Below are 15,507 nucleotides of genomic sequence, written 5' to 3' on the forward strand. Positions count from 1 at the left end.
CCAGACCCCCTAAACACCCCCAAAACACCCCCAGAGCTCCCTAAACACCCCCCAAACACCCCCAGAGCCCCTAAACACCAGATAAACACCCCCAGACCCCCTAAGCACCCAATAAACACCCCCAGAGCCTTCGGGAACCCTCAAACACCCCCCAACACCCCCAAAACACCCCCAGAACCCCCTAAACACCCCCTAACCACCCACAGACCCCCTAAACACCCAATAAACACCCCCAGAGCCTTCGGGGACCCCCAAAAACCCCCAGACCCCCTAAACATCCCCAAAACACCCCCAGGGCCTTTGGGGACCCCCAAACACCCCCAGGACCCTTCGGGATTCCCCAGGGCTTCCCTCGGGCCCTCCCCGGGCCCCTCCCGCGCCCCCCGAGCCCCAAATCTGGGGACACGTGGGACCCGCTGTGACCCGGGCACACCGGAGACCCCCAGGACCCCCCCACGCCCCTGCACCCCCTGCGTACCCCAGCAGAGGGTGGCAGGGCCAGCGCAGTGACCACCACCGTGTCCTACAGTGTCCCCACGCGTGTCCACACGTGTCCCCAAACCTTCACGCATGTCCCATGTCCCCCGGTGTTCCATCACGGTGCCTGTCCCCACGCGTGTGCTCCCTGTGTCCCCAGGCCTGTCTGCCCATGTCCGTGTCCCCATGACCCCCTCTGTGTCCCCATGATACCCCCTGTGTCCCTGTGTCCTCCCATGTCCCTGTGTCCCCATGATCCCCCCTGTGTGCCCCCCATGTCCCTGTGTCTCCCCACATCCATGTGTCCCCATGACGCCCTCTGTGTTCCCATGACCCCCTCTGCGTCCCTGTGTCCCCCCATGTCCCCGTGTCCTCCCGTCCCCATGATCCCCTCTTGTCCCTGTGTGTCCCCCCCATCTCCCCATGATCCCCCCTGTGTCCCCCCATGTCCCTGTGTCCCCCCATGTCTCTGTGTCCCCATGATCCCCCCTGTCTCAGGGCCCTTTTTCTGTCCCCAGCGCAGAAGTGGGGGGTCCCTCACCCCCGGGCTGTGGCCGTGGGGTCCCTAAGGCTGCCCCCCATCCCTGCCCCATTCCTGCCCCATCCCTGCCCCATCCCCGAGAGGAGCGGGCCAGCGCTGTGAACGGTCTTTAATGAGCAAACACGGACGGCATGTTCCTAAATCGGCCGCGCGGGACCCCCGGGGGACACGGGACCCCCGCCAGGGCCCGCCGGCCCCCAAACACCTACAGGGACCTACAGGGGGAGGGCACAGGGGACACGGGGGCGAGGGAGGGGACGGGCCCGGGACACCCCGACAGCACCGGGGGGACCGGGACCAGGGGCCACCGAGGGACACGGGGACACGCGGGCCCGTGGGGCTGGGGACAGGGACCGGCGGCCACCGAGGGACACGGGGACACGCGGGCCCGTGGGGCTGGGGACAGGGACCGGGGGCCACCGAGGGACACGGGGACACGCGGGCCCGTGGGGCTGGGGACAGGGACCGGGGGCCACCGAGGGACACGGGGACACGTGGGCCCGTGGGGCTGGGGGCTGGCAGGGGGGTGGGGGTGACCCGGGGGGTGACCAGGAGCTCACCTGGCAGGTGGAGGTGACCCGGGGGGTGACCAGGAGCTCACCTGGCAGGTGGGGGTGACCCGGGCGGTGACCCAGAGCTCACCTGGCAGGTGAGCACTGACCTGGGACCTCACCGGGCAGGCGAGGGTCTGGCACAGGTGTCACAGAGGTGGGACACGGGACACACGCCTGCAGGTGTGTTGACACAGGTGTGTGACCCGGGTGTGACACAGCGGTGTGACACCACTCTGCGGGGCTGGGGGAGCTCAAGGTGGGGAGGAAGGGGTGTGTGGGGATGGGGAGGTGCAGGGATGGGCATGGGGGGCAGGGGTGGAGATTTGGGGCTTTCAGGGGGGCAGAAATGGGGGGGCAGATGTGGGGCAGGGATGGGGGCAGGTGACAAGGGTCAGGGAGGGAGATGGGGGTTCAGGGATGGGGCAGGAGAGATGGGAATGGGGGACTGGGGTGGAGGGGTCGGGATGGAGATGGGGGTTCAGGGAGGGGGATGGGGGTTCAGGGAGGGGGATGGGGGTTCAGGGATGGGAATGGAGGAGGGCAGGAATGGAGGGGGGCAGAAATAGGATGACCAGCACTGACCAGCCTGACCAGCCTGACCAGCCCTAGGATGAGTGGTTGGTTGGGGTCGGGGGTCAGGGATGGGGCAGGAAGGGGGGGTCCCTGCGTCTCCCCTACGCTAGTGACACAAACCACTTCAGAGTATTTCCACGTGATGCACAAACAAGTCAAAAATTCACTGATCCAAATCCAACGTGCAAACAGAAAAGGGCCGGGGGGGCACCCACTGCCCCCGGCCCTCCGCGGCCCCCGCGCACGGCCCCGCCGCCGGCACGGCCCCGCCGGCGGCACGGGGACCGGGCGGGGCCCCGCGGCGAGGGGAGCCCCGCCGGAGCCGGGTCCGGGGGCGCGGGGGCGGCTCCTGCTCCTCACTCGGGGGACAGGACCCCGGCTCTACCAGATGCCGCTCGACCGGCCCCCGGGGGGAGCGAGAATCCGGGCCGAGGCTCGTTTTGGAACGTGGTCATCGATCTGAGAACCTGCCGGACACACGGGCGTGGGCAGGGGCCGGGCTGGCTGGGCGCAGCCCCGTGAGCCCCCGGCACCGCCCGCACCCCGGGGACGGGGGGCTCCGTGCCACCCCCCGACCGCGGCTGTGCTGCTCGTGGGGAGCTCCGAGCAGCCGTGACCAGCAGTGACCAATGCTGACCAGCAGTGACCAGCACTGACCAGCAGTGACCAATGCTGACCAGCCCTGACCAGCAGTGGCCAACTCTGACCAGCCCTGACCAGCAGTGACCAACGCTGACCAGCAATGACCAGCACTGACCAGCAGTGACCAATGCTGACCAGCAGTGGCCAACTCTGACCAGCCCTGACCAGCAGTGACCAATGCTGACCAGCAGTGACCAGCCCTGACCAGCAGTGACCAATGCTGACCAGCCCTGACCAGCAGTGGCCAACTCTGACCAGCAGTGGCCAACTCTGACCAGCACTGACCAGCAGTGACCAGCCCTGGCCAGCAATGACCAGCCCTGACCAGCCCTGACCAGCAGTGACCAGCACTGACCAGCAGTGACCAGCCCTGACCAGCCCTGACCAGCAGTGACCAACGCTGACCAGCCCTGACCAGCAGTGACCAATGCTGACCAGCAATGACCAGCACTGACCAGCAGTGACCAATGCTGACCAGCAGTGACCAACGCTGACCAGCCCTGACCAGCAGTGACCAATGCTGACCAGCAGTGACCAACGCTGACCAGCCCTGACCCCACTGACCAGCCCTGACCAGCAGCGCGGGCAGGGGGCTGCCGGGGGCAGCACACGACCTCCCGCCCCGCAGACCCCGGCCCGCCCCACCGGCGCAGCCCCGGTGCCGCCACCGGCGCAGCCGCCGGGCGGACGGAGCGCGGAGCGGGGGCGGCACCGGGGGCTGCAGCTCCGGGACCGGGGCCTCTCCTGCTCTGCCACGGCCCCCCGGGACAGCGGGGCTGCGCTCGGGCCGGGGCACGGCTGGGGGGCTTTGGGGGCGGGGGACGCCCTGCAGGGGATGGGGACAGCCCGGACAGGGGGTGACAGGACAGCCCTGGCGGAGCGAGGGGTGCGGGACACCCTGCGGCGGCGGCGGGAGCACCGGGGGCGCGGCGGGACGACGGGGACACCCGGGGGGACGAGGGCCCGGCCGGCGGCGGGGGCCAGCGGCCGGGGGCTGCGGGCGAGCCCCGGGGCGCTGCGCGGCCCCGCTCTTACCGGACAGGCTGAAGCTGGACTCGTGCAGGTCCCTCATGCCCCCGTGTCGCGTGGCCGGCCGGGTGGGCGTATCGGCCAGGGGCGTCCCCGTCTCTTTTTTACCGGCATGCACAACCACGGCCACGTCCCCCAGGTACGGGGTGCGGTCCACACCCCGCAGCTTCAGGCTCTGCCGGGAGCGAGAGAGAGCGGAGAGAGCATCAGCTGCGGCGGGGTGCGGGCTGCGGGTCGGCCGGGAGGGGAAGGGGAAGGGGCCGGGGCGTGCTGGGGCTGGGGAGGGGGCTGGGGCTGGGCAGGGGGCTGCGGCTGGGGAGGGGGCTGGGGCTGGGGAGGGGGCTGCGGCTGGGCAGGGGGCACTCGGAGAGGTGCTGGGCGGGCTGCGGGGCTCCCGGTGCCAAGCAGTGCAGGGCAGGGGCAGGGGCAGGGGCAGGGGCAGGGGCTGGGGGAGGTGGGTGGCCCTGGCAGAGCAGCCCCTCGCCCCGTCCCCCCGGCCAAGCCAAGCTAAGCCAAGCCCGTGCGATGCCCTGTGCCCCCCAGCCACGCAGAGCTCCCGACAAGCGCCCCAGTGCTGGCCAGGCTCTTGCTGCGAGCTGCCGGAGCCCCCGGTGTCCTTCCCTTGCAGCACCAGCCCCACGCTGTCCCCCAGCCCGTCCCCACAGCCACAGCGGGGGGGCACAGAGGGGTGCCAGGGACCACCAGAGCTCCTGGCTGTCACCGCCGGGCAGCCCCAGCCACTCGTGTCCCCGTCCCGGGGCGTGACCTGTGGGGCTGCCTTGGGAGAGCCAGCGAAGGGCACAGCCCGGCTGGGGGCACGGTGAGCCCCGATGGCCACGCACGCCTTGCAACGGCCACGGGCCACACACCTGCTGGGACAGGCATCCTCCTGCAGTGCCAGGAGGCAAGGAGCCCGGGGAGGGTCCTTTGTCACACGCTGACCCGCAGGGCCCTGCCCTGTGCTCCTGGCATGTGCTCCGGCACGGCGTGGCATGGCCTGGCACAGAGCCTCCTCTGGCACAGCCACTGCCCCCTGTCCCCAACTGCAGCCAGCACGGTGCAGCCCTGCCCCACATTGTGGTATCGCTGTGGCACAGCCATGGCACGGCCCTGGCAGCACTCTGGCATGGCCACAGCACCGCTCTGGCACGGCCACAGCACCGCTCTGGTACAGCCCTGGCACTGCTCTGGCACAGCCACGGTACCGCTCTGGCATGGCCACGGCACCACTCTGGCACGGCCCTGGCACCACCGTGGCATGGACATGGCACCGCTCTGGCATGGCCATGGCACAGCCACGGCACTGCTCTGGCATTGCTCTGGCACAGCCCTGGCACCGCTCTGACACGACCCTGGCACAGCCATGGCACGGCCCTGGCACCGCCGTGGCACGGCTGCCCCTGCCCCCGTACCTTCTCCCGCTGCACCAGTTTCTTGTAGGCGATGTCGGGGAAGGAGCGCAGCGGGCAGAACTTGCCGGTGCCCTCGGCGCACATGAAGACGCCGTTCTCGTAGACCACGCGCCCACGGCTGATGGTGACCAGGGGCACGCCGTGGCACCGCATGTTCTCGTACAGGTTGATGTCCCCGCCCTGCACCTGGGTGCTGGCAGAGACGGTCCTGGGCGGGGGCACGGGGCCGTCAGCGGCTGCTGGGGGCACCGGGAGCCGCCCCAGCCGCGGGCTGCACCTACTTGGTGGCCTCGGGGTCCCAGACCACGACGTCGGCGTCGGCGCCGGGGATGATCCGGCCCTTGCGCGGGTACAGGTTGTGGAGCTTGGCAGCGTTGGAGCTGGTCACGGCCACGAAGCGGTTCTCATCCATCTTACCCCCCACCTGCCGCCGCAGCGGGGTGAGGACGGGCCGGGCCGCGTCACCCCCCGGCCCCCCAAAAGCCCAGGCGTGCCGCGGGGTCGGGACCCTCGCCAGGCCCCGCTGGGGGGCTCGGGGAGCTCCCTGCCCGCCGCCCTCGTGCCAGGGGGTGACCGCCCCGCTCCGGCCGGCCCCGCAGCCCCCAGCCCGGCCCCGTGCCCGGGTGGCGGTGCCGTACCACGCCGCGCTCCCAGATGATGTTCATGCGGTCCTGCACGCCACTGACGCCGTGCGGGATCTTGGTGAAGTCCTCCTTGCCCATGGCCTTCTGCTTGGTGCTGAAGGGCCGGTGGTCCGAGGCCACGATGTTCAGCGTGTCACTGCGGGGCACAGAGCGGGGGGACAGCACTGCCAGGGGCGCCCAGAGCTCAGGGAACGGGGCACCCCTGCCATGGGAGCTCAGTGCCCAGGGAAGGGGGCACACAGGGCATGGGGCACCCAGGGAATGGGGCACCCAGGGAATGGGGCACCCAGGGAAGGGGAAACCCAGGGAATGGGGCACCCAGGGAAGGGGGCACCCAGGGCATGGGGCACCCAGGGAAGGGGGCACCCAGGGCATGGGGCACCCAGGACATGGGGCACCCAGGGAAGGGGAAACCGAAGGCATGAGGCACCCAGGGCATGGGGCACCCAGGGAAGGGGAAACCCAGGGAATGGGGCACCCAGGGAAGGGGAAACCCAGGGCATGGGGCACCCAGGGCATGGGGAACCCAGGGAGAGGTGCCCGGGGCAGGGACGGGGTGCCTGGGGCAGGGATGGGGTGCCCGGGGCAGGGACAGGTGCCCGGGGCAGGTCTCACTTGGCGAGCAGGCTCATGAGGTAGGCGGAGGTGTTGGTGTCGAGGCGCAGCGGCGGCACGGTGACGTAGGCGGCGGCGTGGAACCAGTCCTGGTGGTAGTAGTGCAGCCCGGTGAGCGTGGCGTGCGCCGTGGTCGTCTCCGCGTACACCACCTTCCCTGCCGGGGGAGGCACACGCGTGTGCTGCGGGCGGGCGTGCAGGGGCACATGTGTGGGCACCGCCCGTGCCAGTGTAGCCGTGCTCCCATCGGGGCAGGAGCTCTCTGTGTGGGGTGTGCTCAGGTGTGCGTGCCACGTGTGACCCGTGTGTGTGCTCAGGTACGATCTGTGTGTGTCCCCTCTGTGCACACATGCGTGTCCCGTGTGTGTCCCCTGTGTATGAGCAGAGCTGGGGGCCCAGGTGTGCTCACCTGTGCTAGGGCACGGCCCCACACGTACACCTGAGTTCCTGTGCCCGTGTGTCTGTCTGCGTCTGCTGATGCCCGTGCCTGTGTCTGTCTGTCCCTGTGTGTCTGTGCGTGTCTGTGTGTCTGTGCATGCTGTGTGTCTGTCTGTCCCCGTCTGTCTGTGTCTGTGTGTCTGTCCATGCTGTGTGTCTGTCTGTCCCCATGTGTCTGTCCATGTCTGTCCCCATGTGTCTCTCTCCCTGTGTGTCTGTCCATGCTCGTGTCCGTGTGTTTATCCATGCGTCTGTGGGTGTCTGTCTGTCTGTCCATGCTGTGTGTCTGTCTGTCCCCATGTGTCTGTGTCCATCCCCATGTGTCTGTCTCGCCCTGTGTGTCTGTCTACGTCCATGTCCGTGTGTCTGTCCATGCCGTGTGTCTGTGCCCGTGTATCTGTCTGTGCCCATCTCTCTCCCCGCACGCCCACAGCTCCACTGTCCACGTCCCCGTCCCTCCACGCCCACGCGTGTGCTGGCTCGGGGGGTGCTCCCGCCCCACACGGGTGCCCCTTGCCCGCGGGGTGCTGGGCAGGGAGGTCCCCCCGTCCCCTACCCTGCATCTTGGCGGCGGCGATGACGTCCCCTGCGGACATGCTGGAGACGTTCACCAGGTACACGGGGCAGTGGGTCTGCGGAGAGGGGTGGCGGCGCTGTCTCCGTGGTCCCCAGCTCCCGGGGGTTCCTGACCCCGACGGAGGCACGGGGACCCCACGGGGCCGGGGCAGCCCCGGACACTCACCCGGTTGGCGATGGTGATGACGCGGTGCGTGGCCTCGGCTTCCAGCTGTGGAGAGAGCCGGCGGTGACGCTCGCGGCGCGCAAGGGTGGCACCAAGGGGCGCGTGGGTGACACGAGGACGGCTGGAGGTGGCAGCCACGCGGGTGTCCTGGCGCACCCCAGCCGCGTCCGTGCCACCGCTGCGGCGTCACCTACCTCCTCGGGCCGGCTGATCTCGATGCCCTCTGGCCCCGTAATGCCCAGATCCAGAGCTTCCTTGGCTCCCTGGGGAATTTGGGGGGTCAGGGGGACGGACCTGCGGCCCCGGCCGGGCGCCCGCCGCCCCGCCGGGCCCCGGCCTCACCTCGGCCACCAGCTCGCCGTTCTCGGCGTGGACGCGGGCGATGGCGCCGATGTCGCGGCAGGCGCGCAGGACCTGGTAGAGCTCGCTGTCCCGCAGCATGTACAGGTCCTTGTAGGTCATGAACATCTGGAAGGAGTTCACCCCCTTCTCCCGCACCAGCGTCTCCATCTCCGCCTTCACCTGCGCCGGCAGCGGGGTCAGAGCGGGGCTCGCCCCACGAGGGGCCCCGGCCTCCCCCTGGGGACGCGGATTTGTGGGTGACACGGGGAGCGACAGCTGCTGGGGGAGCAGGAGGGATTTTCCTGCCCCCAGGGGGTCCCTGCTCCATCCCTCTGCCCCTGCCCTGCTGGAAGGAGGGGCCAGGGCGGGGGTCTCCTGCAGCACAGCCGGGAGCCAGGTCTGATCCCGCTCCAGCAGCTTTGAGGGGATTGCAGGGGCCGAGTCTGCCGTGGGATGGGGTCTGCTCACCAGTCCTGCTGTCCCCACCGTGGGGGTCGTGCTGTGGGGCGGGGTCCCCCCAGGCTGGGACCACCCACCCTGGGCACTCTGCTCCCCTCCACGGAGCGGCAGCAGCACCTTCCCTGCCCCAGCGAGGGGCTCAGCCCCACAGGGACCCCGGGGCACCCCTGAGCCCCTGCCCCGCTGAGCCCGGCTCAGGGCAGCTCAAAAGGCATCCTGGGGGCTCAGCCCACCCCCAGGCAGCTAATGGGATCAGCAGGGTCGGGAATTAGCCCCGGCAGCTGCTCCGGAGCCGGGCCACGCTCACCTTGGGTGCCCACCAGGTGATGCCCATGTGCAGGGCGTAGTCGCAGCACACCTTGGGGTCGGCCAGGCCGCGGCACTTCTCGTAGGCGTCCAGCAGCGACGTCTCCTTGTCGGGCAGGACGTGCCCGATGATCATCGTCGTGCCCCCCACCAGCGCTGCCTGCACGGGGGCACAGGCACCGCGGCGGGGGCATCAGGGCTCATCCCCGCGCTGGGCACCAGCCCTGCCCTGCTGCCGGGCTGGGGCGGCCACGTTCGGGCACTGCCCACGGCCACGCGGGGCTCCTGGGTGCAGGCAGGGACCCCCTGCATCCCCCTGGCCCTGCCAATGGCTGCACCCCTGCAGCAGCACATCTGGGAGCACGGCACATCTGGAGAGCCCCATCCTGCCACCAGCGGGGCACCCACGGCCCCCCCAGCCCAAGCCCCGGGTTTGGGGTGCTGGGGGAGCCAGGAGCCCCCGACACAGAGCCCCGCGTGGGATGGGGCGCGGGGAGCCCCCCCGCAGCAGCGTGGGCGGCAGGGCAGGCGCCGTGGCAGCGCCGCTGTCCCCGGCTCACCCCGCCCCGCTAATCCCCAAAGCTCCTTTGCCCATCGGCTCTCTCGGGAGGTGACAGTGACAGGGAGCAGGCCTGGCATGTGGCACCGCTGGGCATCCCACAGGGCCCTTCCCTCCAGCACAGCGCCGAGCCCCCTGCCCGGGGACACCGAGCACCCTGGGGACGCCCTGGGGACACCCTGGGGACAGGCACGGCCAGCGCTGGCCTGGCACAATGGCTGCTCTGTGTGGGACAGAGGGACAAGCTGCAGGGACAATCCTGGGCTGGCCCTTGATGCTCCCGGGCAGCAGCACTCAGTACACAGAGCCGCCGGCACAGAGAGCTGCCCGAGCTGGCACAGGGTGCCACGGCCCCAGCGCGGGAGGAGGGCTGCCACAGCGAGGAGACGTGATGGATGGGGACACGGGGACAGGCGGTGCCACGCCACAATGGTCCTGCGATGCCCGCGGGGCTGGCAGCCGCCTGCACAATCCGTGCCCGCGGGGAGCCCCCGGGCAGGGCTCGGGCCGGGGCTACCTTGGTGCCGTGGTAGAAGTCATCGACACAGGTGGCGTTCATGAAGGTCTGGTGGAAGTGGGTGCTGGTGTCGATGCCGCCCGGGATGACGAGCTTGCCGGTGGCATCGATGACCTTGGCGCCGCCGGGGATCATCAGCTCGCGCCCCACTTGCTGGATGATGCCGTTCTCGATGTAGACGTCGGCCTCGAGGGTGCAGTCGTCGTTCACCACCTTGCCCCCCTTGATGAGGATCCGCATGGTGGCCGCGTTGGCCATCATGGTGCTGCGGGCAGAGGCGGCGGGGTGACCACCGGGAGCCCCCCGGGGCCGGGGGTCGCGCCGTGCCCACCCCGGCCCGAGGCGCCCCGGTGCGGGCAGGGCTGAGCCCCGCAGCTGCGCATCCCGCACGGGCCATGGATGGATTATCCCGGGAAATCCGCGCGGAGGAGGGGCCTGGCACGGAGCTGGGGCTGCCTCCTGCCCGGAGCCCGCTGCGGTGCCATCCGGGCTGCACCCGGCCGGTGCCACCCCCATGCACAGCCAGCACCTGGGCAGGGCTGCCAGACCCGTCCCTGCCGCCCTCCACCGCCACTGCCACTGCCACGTGTGCCGTGGGTGTCCCCACAAAGCGACAGCGCCCACGCCCAGCGCGGGCTGCCCACCTTGTCCCTGTGAGTGACCAGCACTGGCATGGACAGCACCATGGCTGGCATCACTCACTGGCATCACTCACTGTGCCCACTGCCCCGTGAGGTGCCAGCTCTGCCAGAGACCCCCGCGCTGCCTCAGCTCTGCCTGAGCCCCCGGCAGCGAGGGGCATCCCCAGACAGGATCAATAAATCATTCGGTGAAGGTCAAACGCCATCGACCCGTCGGAGCGGGGACAGCACGTGCCAGCTGTGCCCACCCGGCAGGCATGAGGTGGGCTGGGACCCCACCAGAACCCCCAGAGCAGAGAGACACAAAGAGACCCACAAGGAGACCCACGAGGAGACCCACGAGGAGACCCCTGCCTCACTGTCCCACTGCAGCGACCCCTCCAGCAGACAGAGCCCTGGCACCCACGGGCAGCGTGGGATAGTCTGGCACGGCGCTGGCACCGGGCAGCGCTGCGGGAACAGCCCCTGGTGCCCACCCGGCCCCTGGCACAGCCCCAGGGCCAGAACTGAGCCATGGGCAAAGGCCGCCGCCGCTGCTGGGGCTGGGAGCTCGTGGCACGGGGGTCTGGTGCTGCCCCAGCCCCGCGGTGGCCCCAGGCGGGCGCTGAGACCGGGACAGGGCTCTGAAGGGACCGTCCTGAGCTGTGCCAGGGATCTCCAGTGCCCGCCCCAGCAGCTGCCGGGCACAAATGGCTTCTGGGGCACAGAGCTGGCCGGGCTCTGCCGGCAGCTGGGCATTCCCGGCCACGGCCACCGCAGCTGCAGGGTGGGACAAGTGTTCCCGGGACCACCGCTGCACCGGGGGACCGGCAGCGCCTCGTGGGCCGGCTGCTGCCCCCGGTGCACAGTGGGTGCTGTGGCGATCCCGGTGCCAGCTGGCGCCTTGTCCTGGTGCTTCACCTCGGCACGGAGCAGCAGGAGCAGCTGCGGGGGTCCGGCGGGCGGCCCCCCTCGGGAATGTCACCGGCGTGCGCAGCTGTGACACTGCTCAGGAGCCCCCCGGAGACCAGGGCGGGGTGGCAGTGGCTCGTGCGGTGTGCCAGGCCCCTGTGGCGCGCTGGGCACTGGCACCCGGGGGTCCGGTGCCCACACCTGCCCCCCAGCTCTGCCTCGGGCCCATGGGGGAGCTGCTGCCCCAGGTGAGGGCTGAGCTGGGGACACCTGGGCCCGGGGCTACGCTGAGGGGGACGACAGGAACAAGGGGATCAGCCCCAAGGACCCCTGAGTGCCCACACCGGTCAGGGCCCACCCTGACCGACATCAGGGACAAGACACCGGGGCAGAGATCATCCTCGGTGCGGCGAGACCAGAGGGGACGAGCTGGTGCCCACAGTGCCACCGCGGGGCACGCTGGCCCTGGGAGCCCCTGGGAGCCCAGAGCAGGGCTGGGCCGGGCAGGAGAGGCAGGGGGGTGGCACGGAGCAGAGGGGCTGTGGGGGAGGCGGCACGTCGCATCCCGAGATGAAAGCGGCTGCGGTGACGGATCTGGAGCACGGAGCACGCGAGTGCCAGTGGCGCCGCAGCACCGGGAGACCCCTGGCACGGGGGGCTGCCCTGGGCGGGCAGGAGGGGCGTGAGCATTGCAGAGGGTGTGTGGGGCTGGCAAGGGGACAGGGGCACAAGCGTGGGCTGGCCTCTGTGCACGGAGAAGAGCTGGCAGCTCCACTTGCTGCCTGTGGCCTCGGCCACCGTGGAGCCACCCACGCTGCTGCCACCACGCTGCCACCACCACGCTGCCCTCGTGCCTGTTCCAGGCACCTTTCCCACCCCCGTCAGCCACCCCCGGCACCGCCCGTGGCAGAGCCCTGACGTCCCCACGCCGCCGGGCCCATGCCCAGCTCCGGACGCTCACGGTGCCCTGTCTGGCACACCGGTGCTCCCATTTCACCCTCATTGCCCCAGATCCCACCCAGCGCTCCCACTCAGCCCCCAGCTCGCACCAGTGTCCCCAGCTTACACCCAAGCTCAGACTGAGCATCCCCAGGGCTCTGTCCCTCTGTCCCCCAGCCCGGGCCACAGCGCAAGCATGGCACCGGCCCCGGTGGCACCGGGGCCCTGGCCCGCGTTCCAGCCAGCCGCTGCAGCGGCGGCACGGCCAGCATGGGCCGGCGGTGGCCAGAGGCTTCTGCCAGACAGCGGGCTCCGAGCAGGGCAGAAACGCAGCGTCAGCGCCGGGGGGGCACCGGCGGACACACCGGGGACCCCCGCCCAGCCCCGGCTCGGCGGCCGCGGCTCCGCTTCCCGGCACACAAAGCGGCGCGCCCGTTCGGGGGGCTCGCAGCCCCCCCAGCCCCGCGGCTGCCGCGAGGACAGCTGTGACCCCGGCAGGACAAAGGGACCCCGGGCCGGGGGGGCTGCCAGGGGCACCTGTTGGGGTCGCGGCGGCCGCCGGGCCCGGCCTTTGTGCCGGGGCTGCCGCATTGTGCGGCGCGGCGGGGCCGGGGGGCCCCTCGCCGCCCCCCGCTTTTGTCTGCGCCGGCGAGACCCCGGCACCCACCGTGCCCGACCCCACCCTGCGCCCACCCCGCGGCGGGGGCTCCCCTTTGTCAGCCAGGCTTGGTGACCGCCGCTCCGGTGGCGCCGACTCGCCACCACCGCGCGTCCCCGGCCAGAGGCGGCGGCTGGGTGGGCATCGCTCCCCGCCCGAGAGATGATGCCCCGGCGGGGGGGTCACCCCGCCGCGGCCCCCAGCTCTGCCCCGGCTCCCCGGCTCCGTTACGGCCGTGGCCGGGCTGGCGTCGCTGTCCCGCCGCCGGGGTTGCACCGACCTCCCCCCGGTCAGGACGAGCTGCGGTGTCACCGAGCCACCGCCCCGGGAAGGAGCCGGGGACCCGCGGGGACCGCGGTTGGCGGCAGAAGGATGCTCCGTCAGAGCTGCTGCCGCCAAGCCCGGGATGCTGCGGGCAGTCCTTGTCTCCGCGGGCACCTTGGCCCGGCCCGGCCCAGCCCGAGCACGGGCACGGGCACGGGCACTGCGCGGCCACGCCCGAGCGGCAGCGGGGCGCTGCGCAGGGTCCCGGCGCAGCCTGCGGGGACACGGGGGTCCCGTTGCCGCTCTCAGGCCCCGGTCACCCCCCGGCGCTGACCCCCAGGTCACTGCGGCAGGAGGCCGGAGCGGCGGTCACCGAAACCGGACCGGGGGGCCCGGCCGGGGGTCCCCGCCGAGAGCCGGGCCGGGCCCCGGTGTGCGGCAAGCGCTGGGCGCAGCCCCGGGCTGGGCCGGGCCCGGGCGAGGCTCGGGGGCGGTGCCGCTGCCGTGGGTCCCCGGAGCGCGATGCGGGGCGTGCGGGGGTCCCCGTGCGGGGTCCGGAGGCGCGGGGGGTCCCGGTCTCGCCGGCCCGGGGCGGCTCCGCAGACAAAGCCCGGGGGCCGCCCAGCACAAAGGATGCTCCGAGCCGGGGCGGGGCCGCCCGGGAGACCCGGCGGAACAATGAGCCGGGCCCGGCGCGACCCCCGCCGCCCCTCGGCCCCGCGGCCCCGCCGCCCCGGGGTCCCCGCTCCGCCGTGCCCCGCGCACCTGCTGCTCCGCTCCCGATCGCGACAGGGCGCCGACCAGGGAGCCGGGCCCGCTCGAGGAGCGGCAGCTGTGCCCGGCATTACACTCCGAGGCGAACCCTTCGCGCTGTCGCGACACCATCGCCTGTCGCGACAGGTGTGTCGCCATGGGTGGGCGGCGGCCGCATACAGCTTTTCTGCCCGGCGACAGCCCGCGAAGCGCCCCGGGCGGGGATGGCGGGGCGCTCCCCTCCATCCTCGCCCGTCGATTCACTCGCGCCTGTCGAGACACACGCACCTGTCGCGATTGTCCAACCCGTCGCGATAACGAGCCGGGTCCGCAGGTGCGGGAAAGGAAAAGCCCAAGCACGGCCCGGCCCGGTCCAGCTCGGCCCGGCCCGGCCCAACCCGGCCCCGCCCCGCCCCGCCCGGCCCCGCCGGTACCTCCCGCTCCGGTGCCGCTCCCGGTGCCGCTCCGGCCGCGATCGCCTCTCACCCGAACCTGCGCCGCGGGGGCGGGGCCTCGCCGGCCTGGACCAATCACCGCCCGTTCTAGCGGCGGGGGGCGGGGCCTGGGCCCCAGCAGGGTGGGCTGCGCACGGCATGATTGACAGGCGGAGGGGGCGGGGCCAAGGCATGGGGCCACGCCCCCCGCCGCCTGCACGCGCTGTTGCCGTGGCGACGGAGCGCGCGCGGAGACCCCCGTGACCCCCGGTGACCCCGGGACCCCCCCGTGACACCCCCGCGACCCCCCCGTGACACCCCCGTGACACCCCCGTGACACCCCTGGGACACCCCCGGGACACCCCCGGGACCCCCCCGTGACACCCCCGCGACCCCCCCGTGACACCCCCGTGACACCCCCGTGACACCCCGTGACACCCCCGGGACCCCCCCGTGACACCCCCGTGACACCCCCGTGACACCCCGTGAAACCCCCGGGACCCCCCCGTGACACCCCCGTGACACCCCGTGACACCCCCGTGACACCCCGGGGACCCCCCCGTGACACCCCCGTGACACCCCCGCGACCCCCCCGTGACACCCCCGTGATACCCCCGGGACCCTCCCCGTGACACCCCCGTGACACCCCCGTGACACCCCCGGGACACCCCCGGGACACCCCCGGGATCCCCCGTGACACCCCCGGGACACCCCCGTGACACCCCGTGACACCCCCGTGACACCCCCGGGACACCCCCGGGACCCTCCCGTGACACCCCCGGGACACCCCCGGGACATCCCCGTGACCCCCCGGGACACCCCCGTGACACCCCCGTGACACCCCCGTGACACCCCCGTGACACCCCCGGGACACCCCCGTGACACCCCCGCGACCCCCCCGTGACACCCCCGGGACACCCCCGTGACACCCCCGGGACACCCCCGTGACACCCCCGCGACCCCCCCGTGACACCCCCGCGACCCCCCCGTGACACCCCCGGGACACCCCGGGGACCCCCCCGTGACACCCCCGTGACACCCCGTGACACCCCCGTGACACCCCCGTGACACCCCGGG

At 72.0% G+C, this 15,507-nt stretch overlaps 1 protein-coding gene across 3 annotated transcripts; it reads right to left on the minus strand.

Moving 5' to 3' along the window:
* Positions 1–1,112: 1,112 nt before the first annotated feature.
* On the minus strand, positions 1,113–14,541 carry DPYSL5 (dihydropyrimidinase like 5). Of its 3 annotated transcripts, none has more exons than XM_077782500.2 (13): positions 14,431–14,541; positions 9,851–10,115; positions 8,776–8,934; positions 8,010–8,189; positions 7,862–7,930; positions 7,668–7,712; positions 7,482–7,557; positions 6,488–6,644; positions 5,867–6,008; positions 5,510–5,652; positions 5,229–5,436; positions 3,823–3,991; positions 1,113–2,612 (listed from the first exon to the last, which is right to left on the minus strand). In XM_077782500.2, the coding sequence occupies exons 2-13, from the start codon at positions 10,109–10,111 to the stop codon at positions 2,527–2,529; spliced, it is 1,695 nt and encodes a 564-aa protein (XP_077638626.1). In that variant the 5' UTR covers positions 10,112–10,115; positions 14,431–14,541; the 3' UTR covers positions 1,113–2,526. The 3 variants fall into 3 exon arrangements, with proteins under 3 accessions (XP_077638626.1, XP_077638627.1, XP_085430339.1); XM_077782501.2 differs by lacking the exon at positions 14,431–14,541 and adding an exon at positions 14,285–14,422; XM_085574213.1 differs by lacking the exon at positions 3,823–3,991.
* Between the last annotated feature and the right edge of the window lie 966 nt (positions 14,542–15,507).

Source organism: Lonchura striata, chromosome 3, assembly GCF_050655825.1.
Source record: "Lonchura striata isolate lonStrDom1 chromosome 3, ASM5065582v1, whole genome shotgun sequence".
Classification (NCBI taxonomy): domain Eukaryota; kingdom Metazoa; phylum Chordata; class Aves; order Passeriformes; family Estrildidae; genus Lonchura; species Lonchura striata.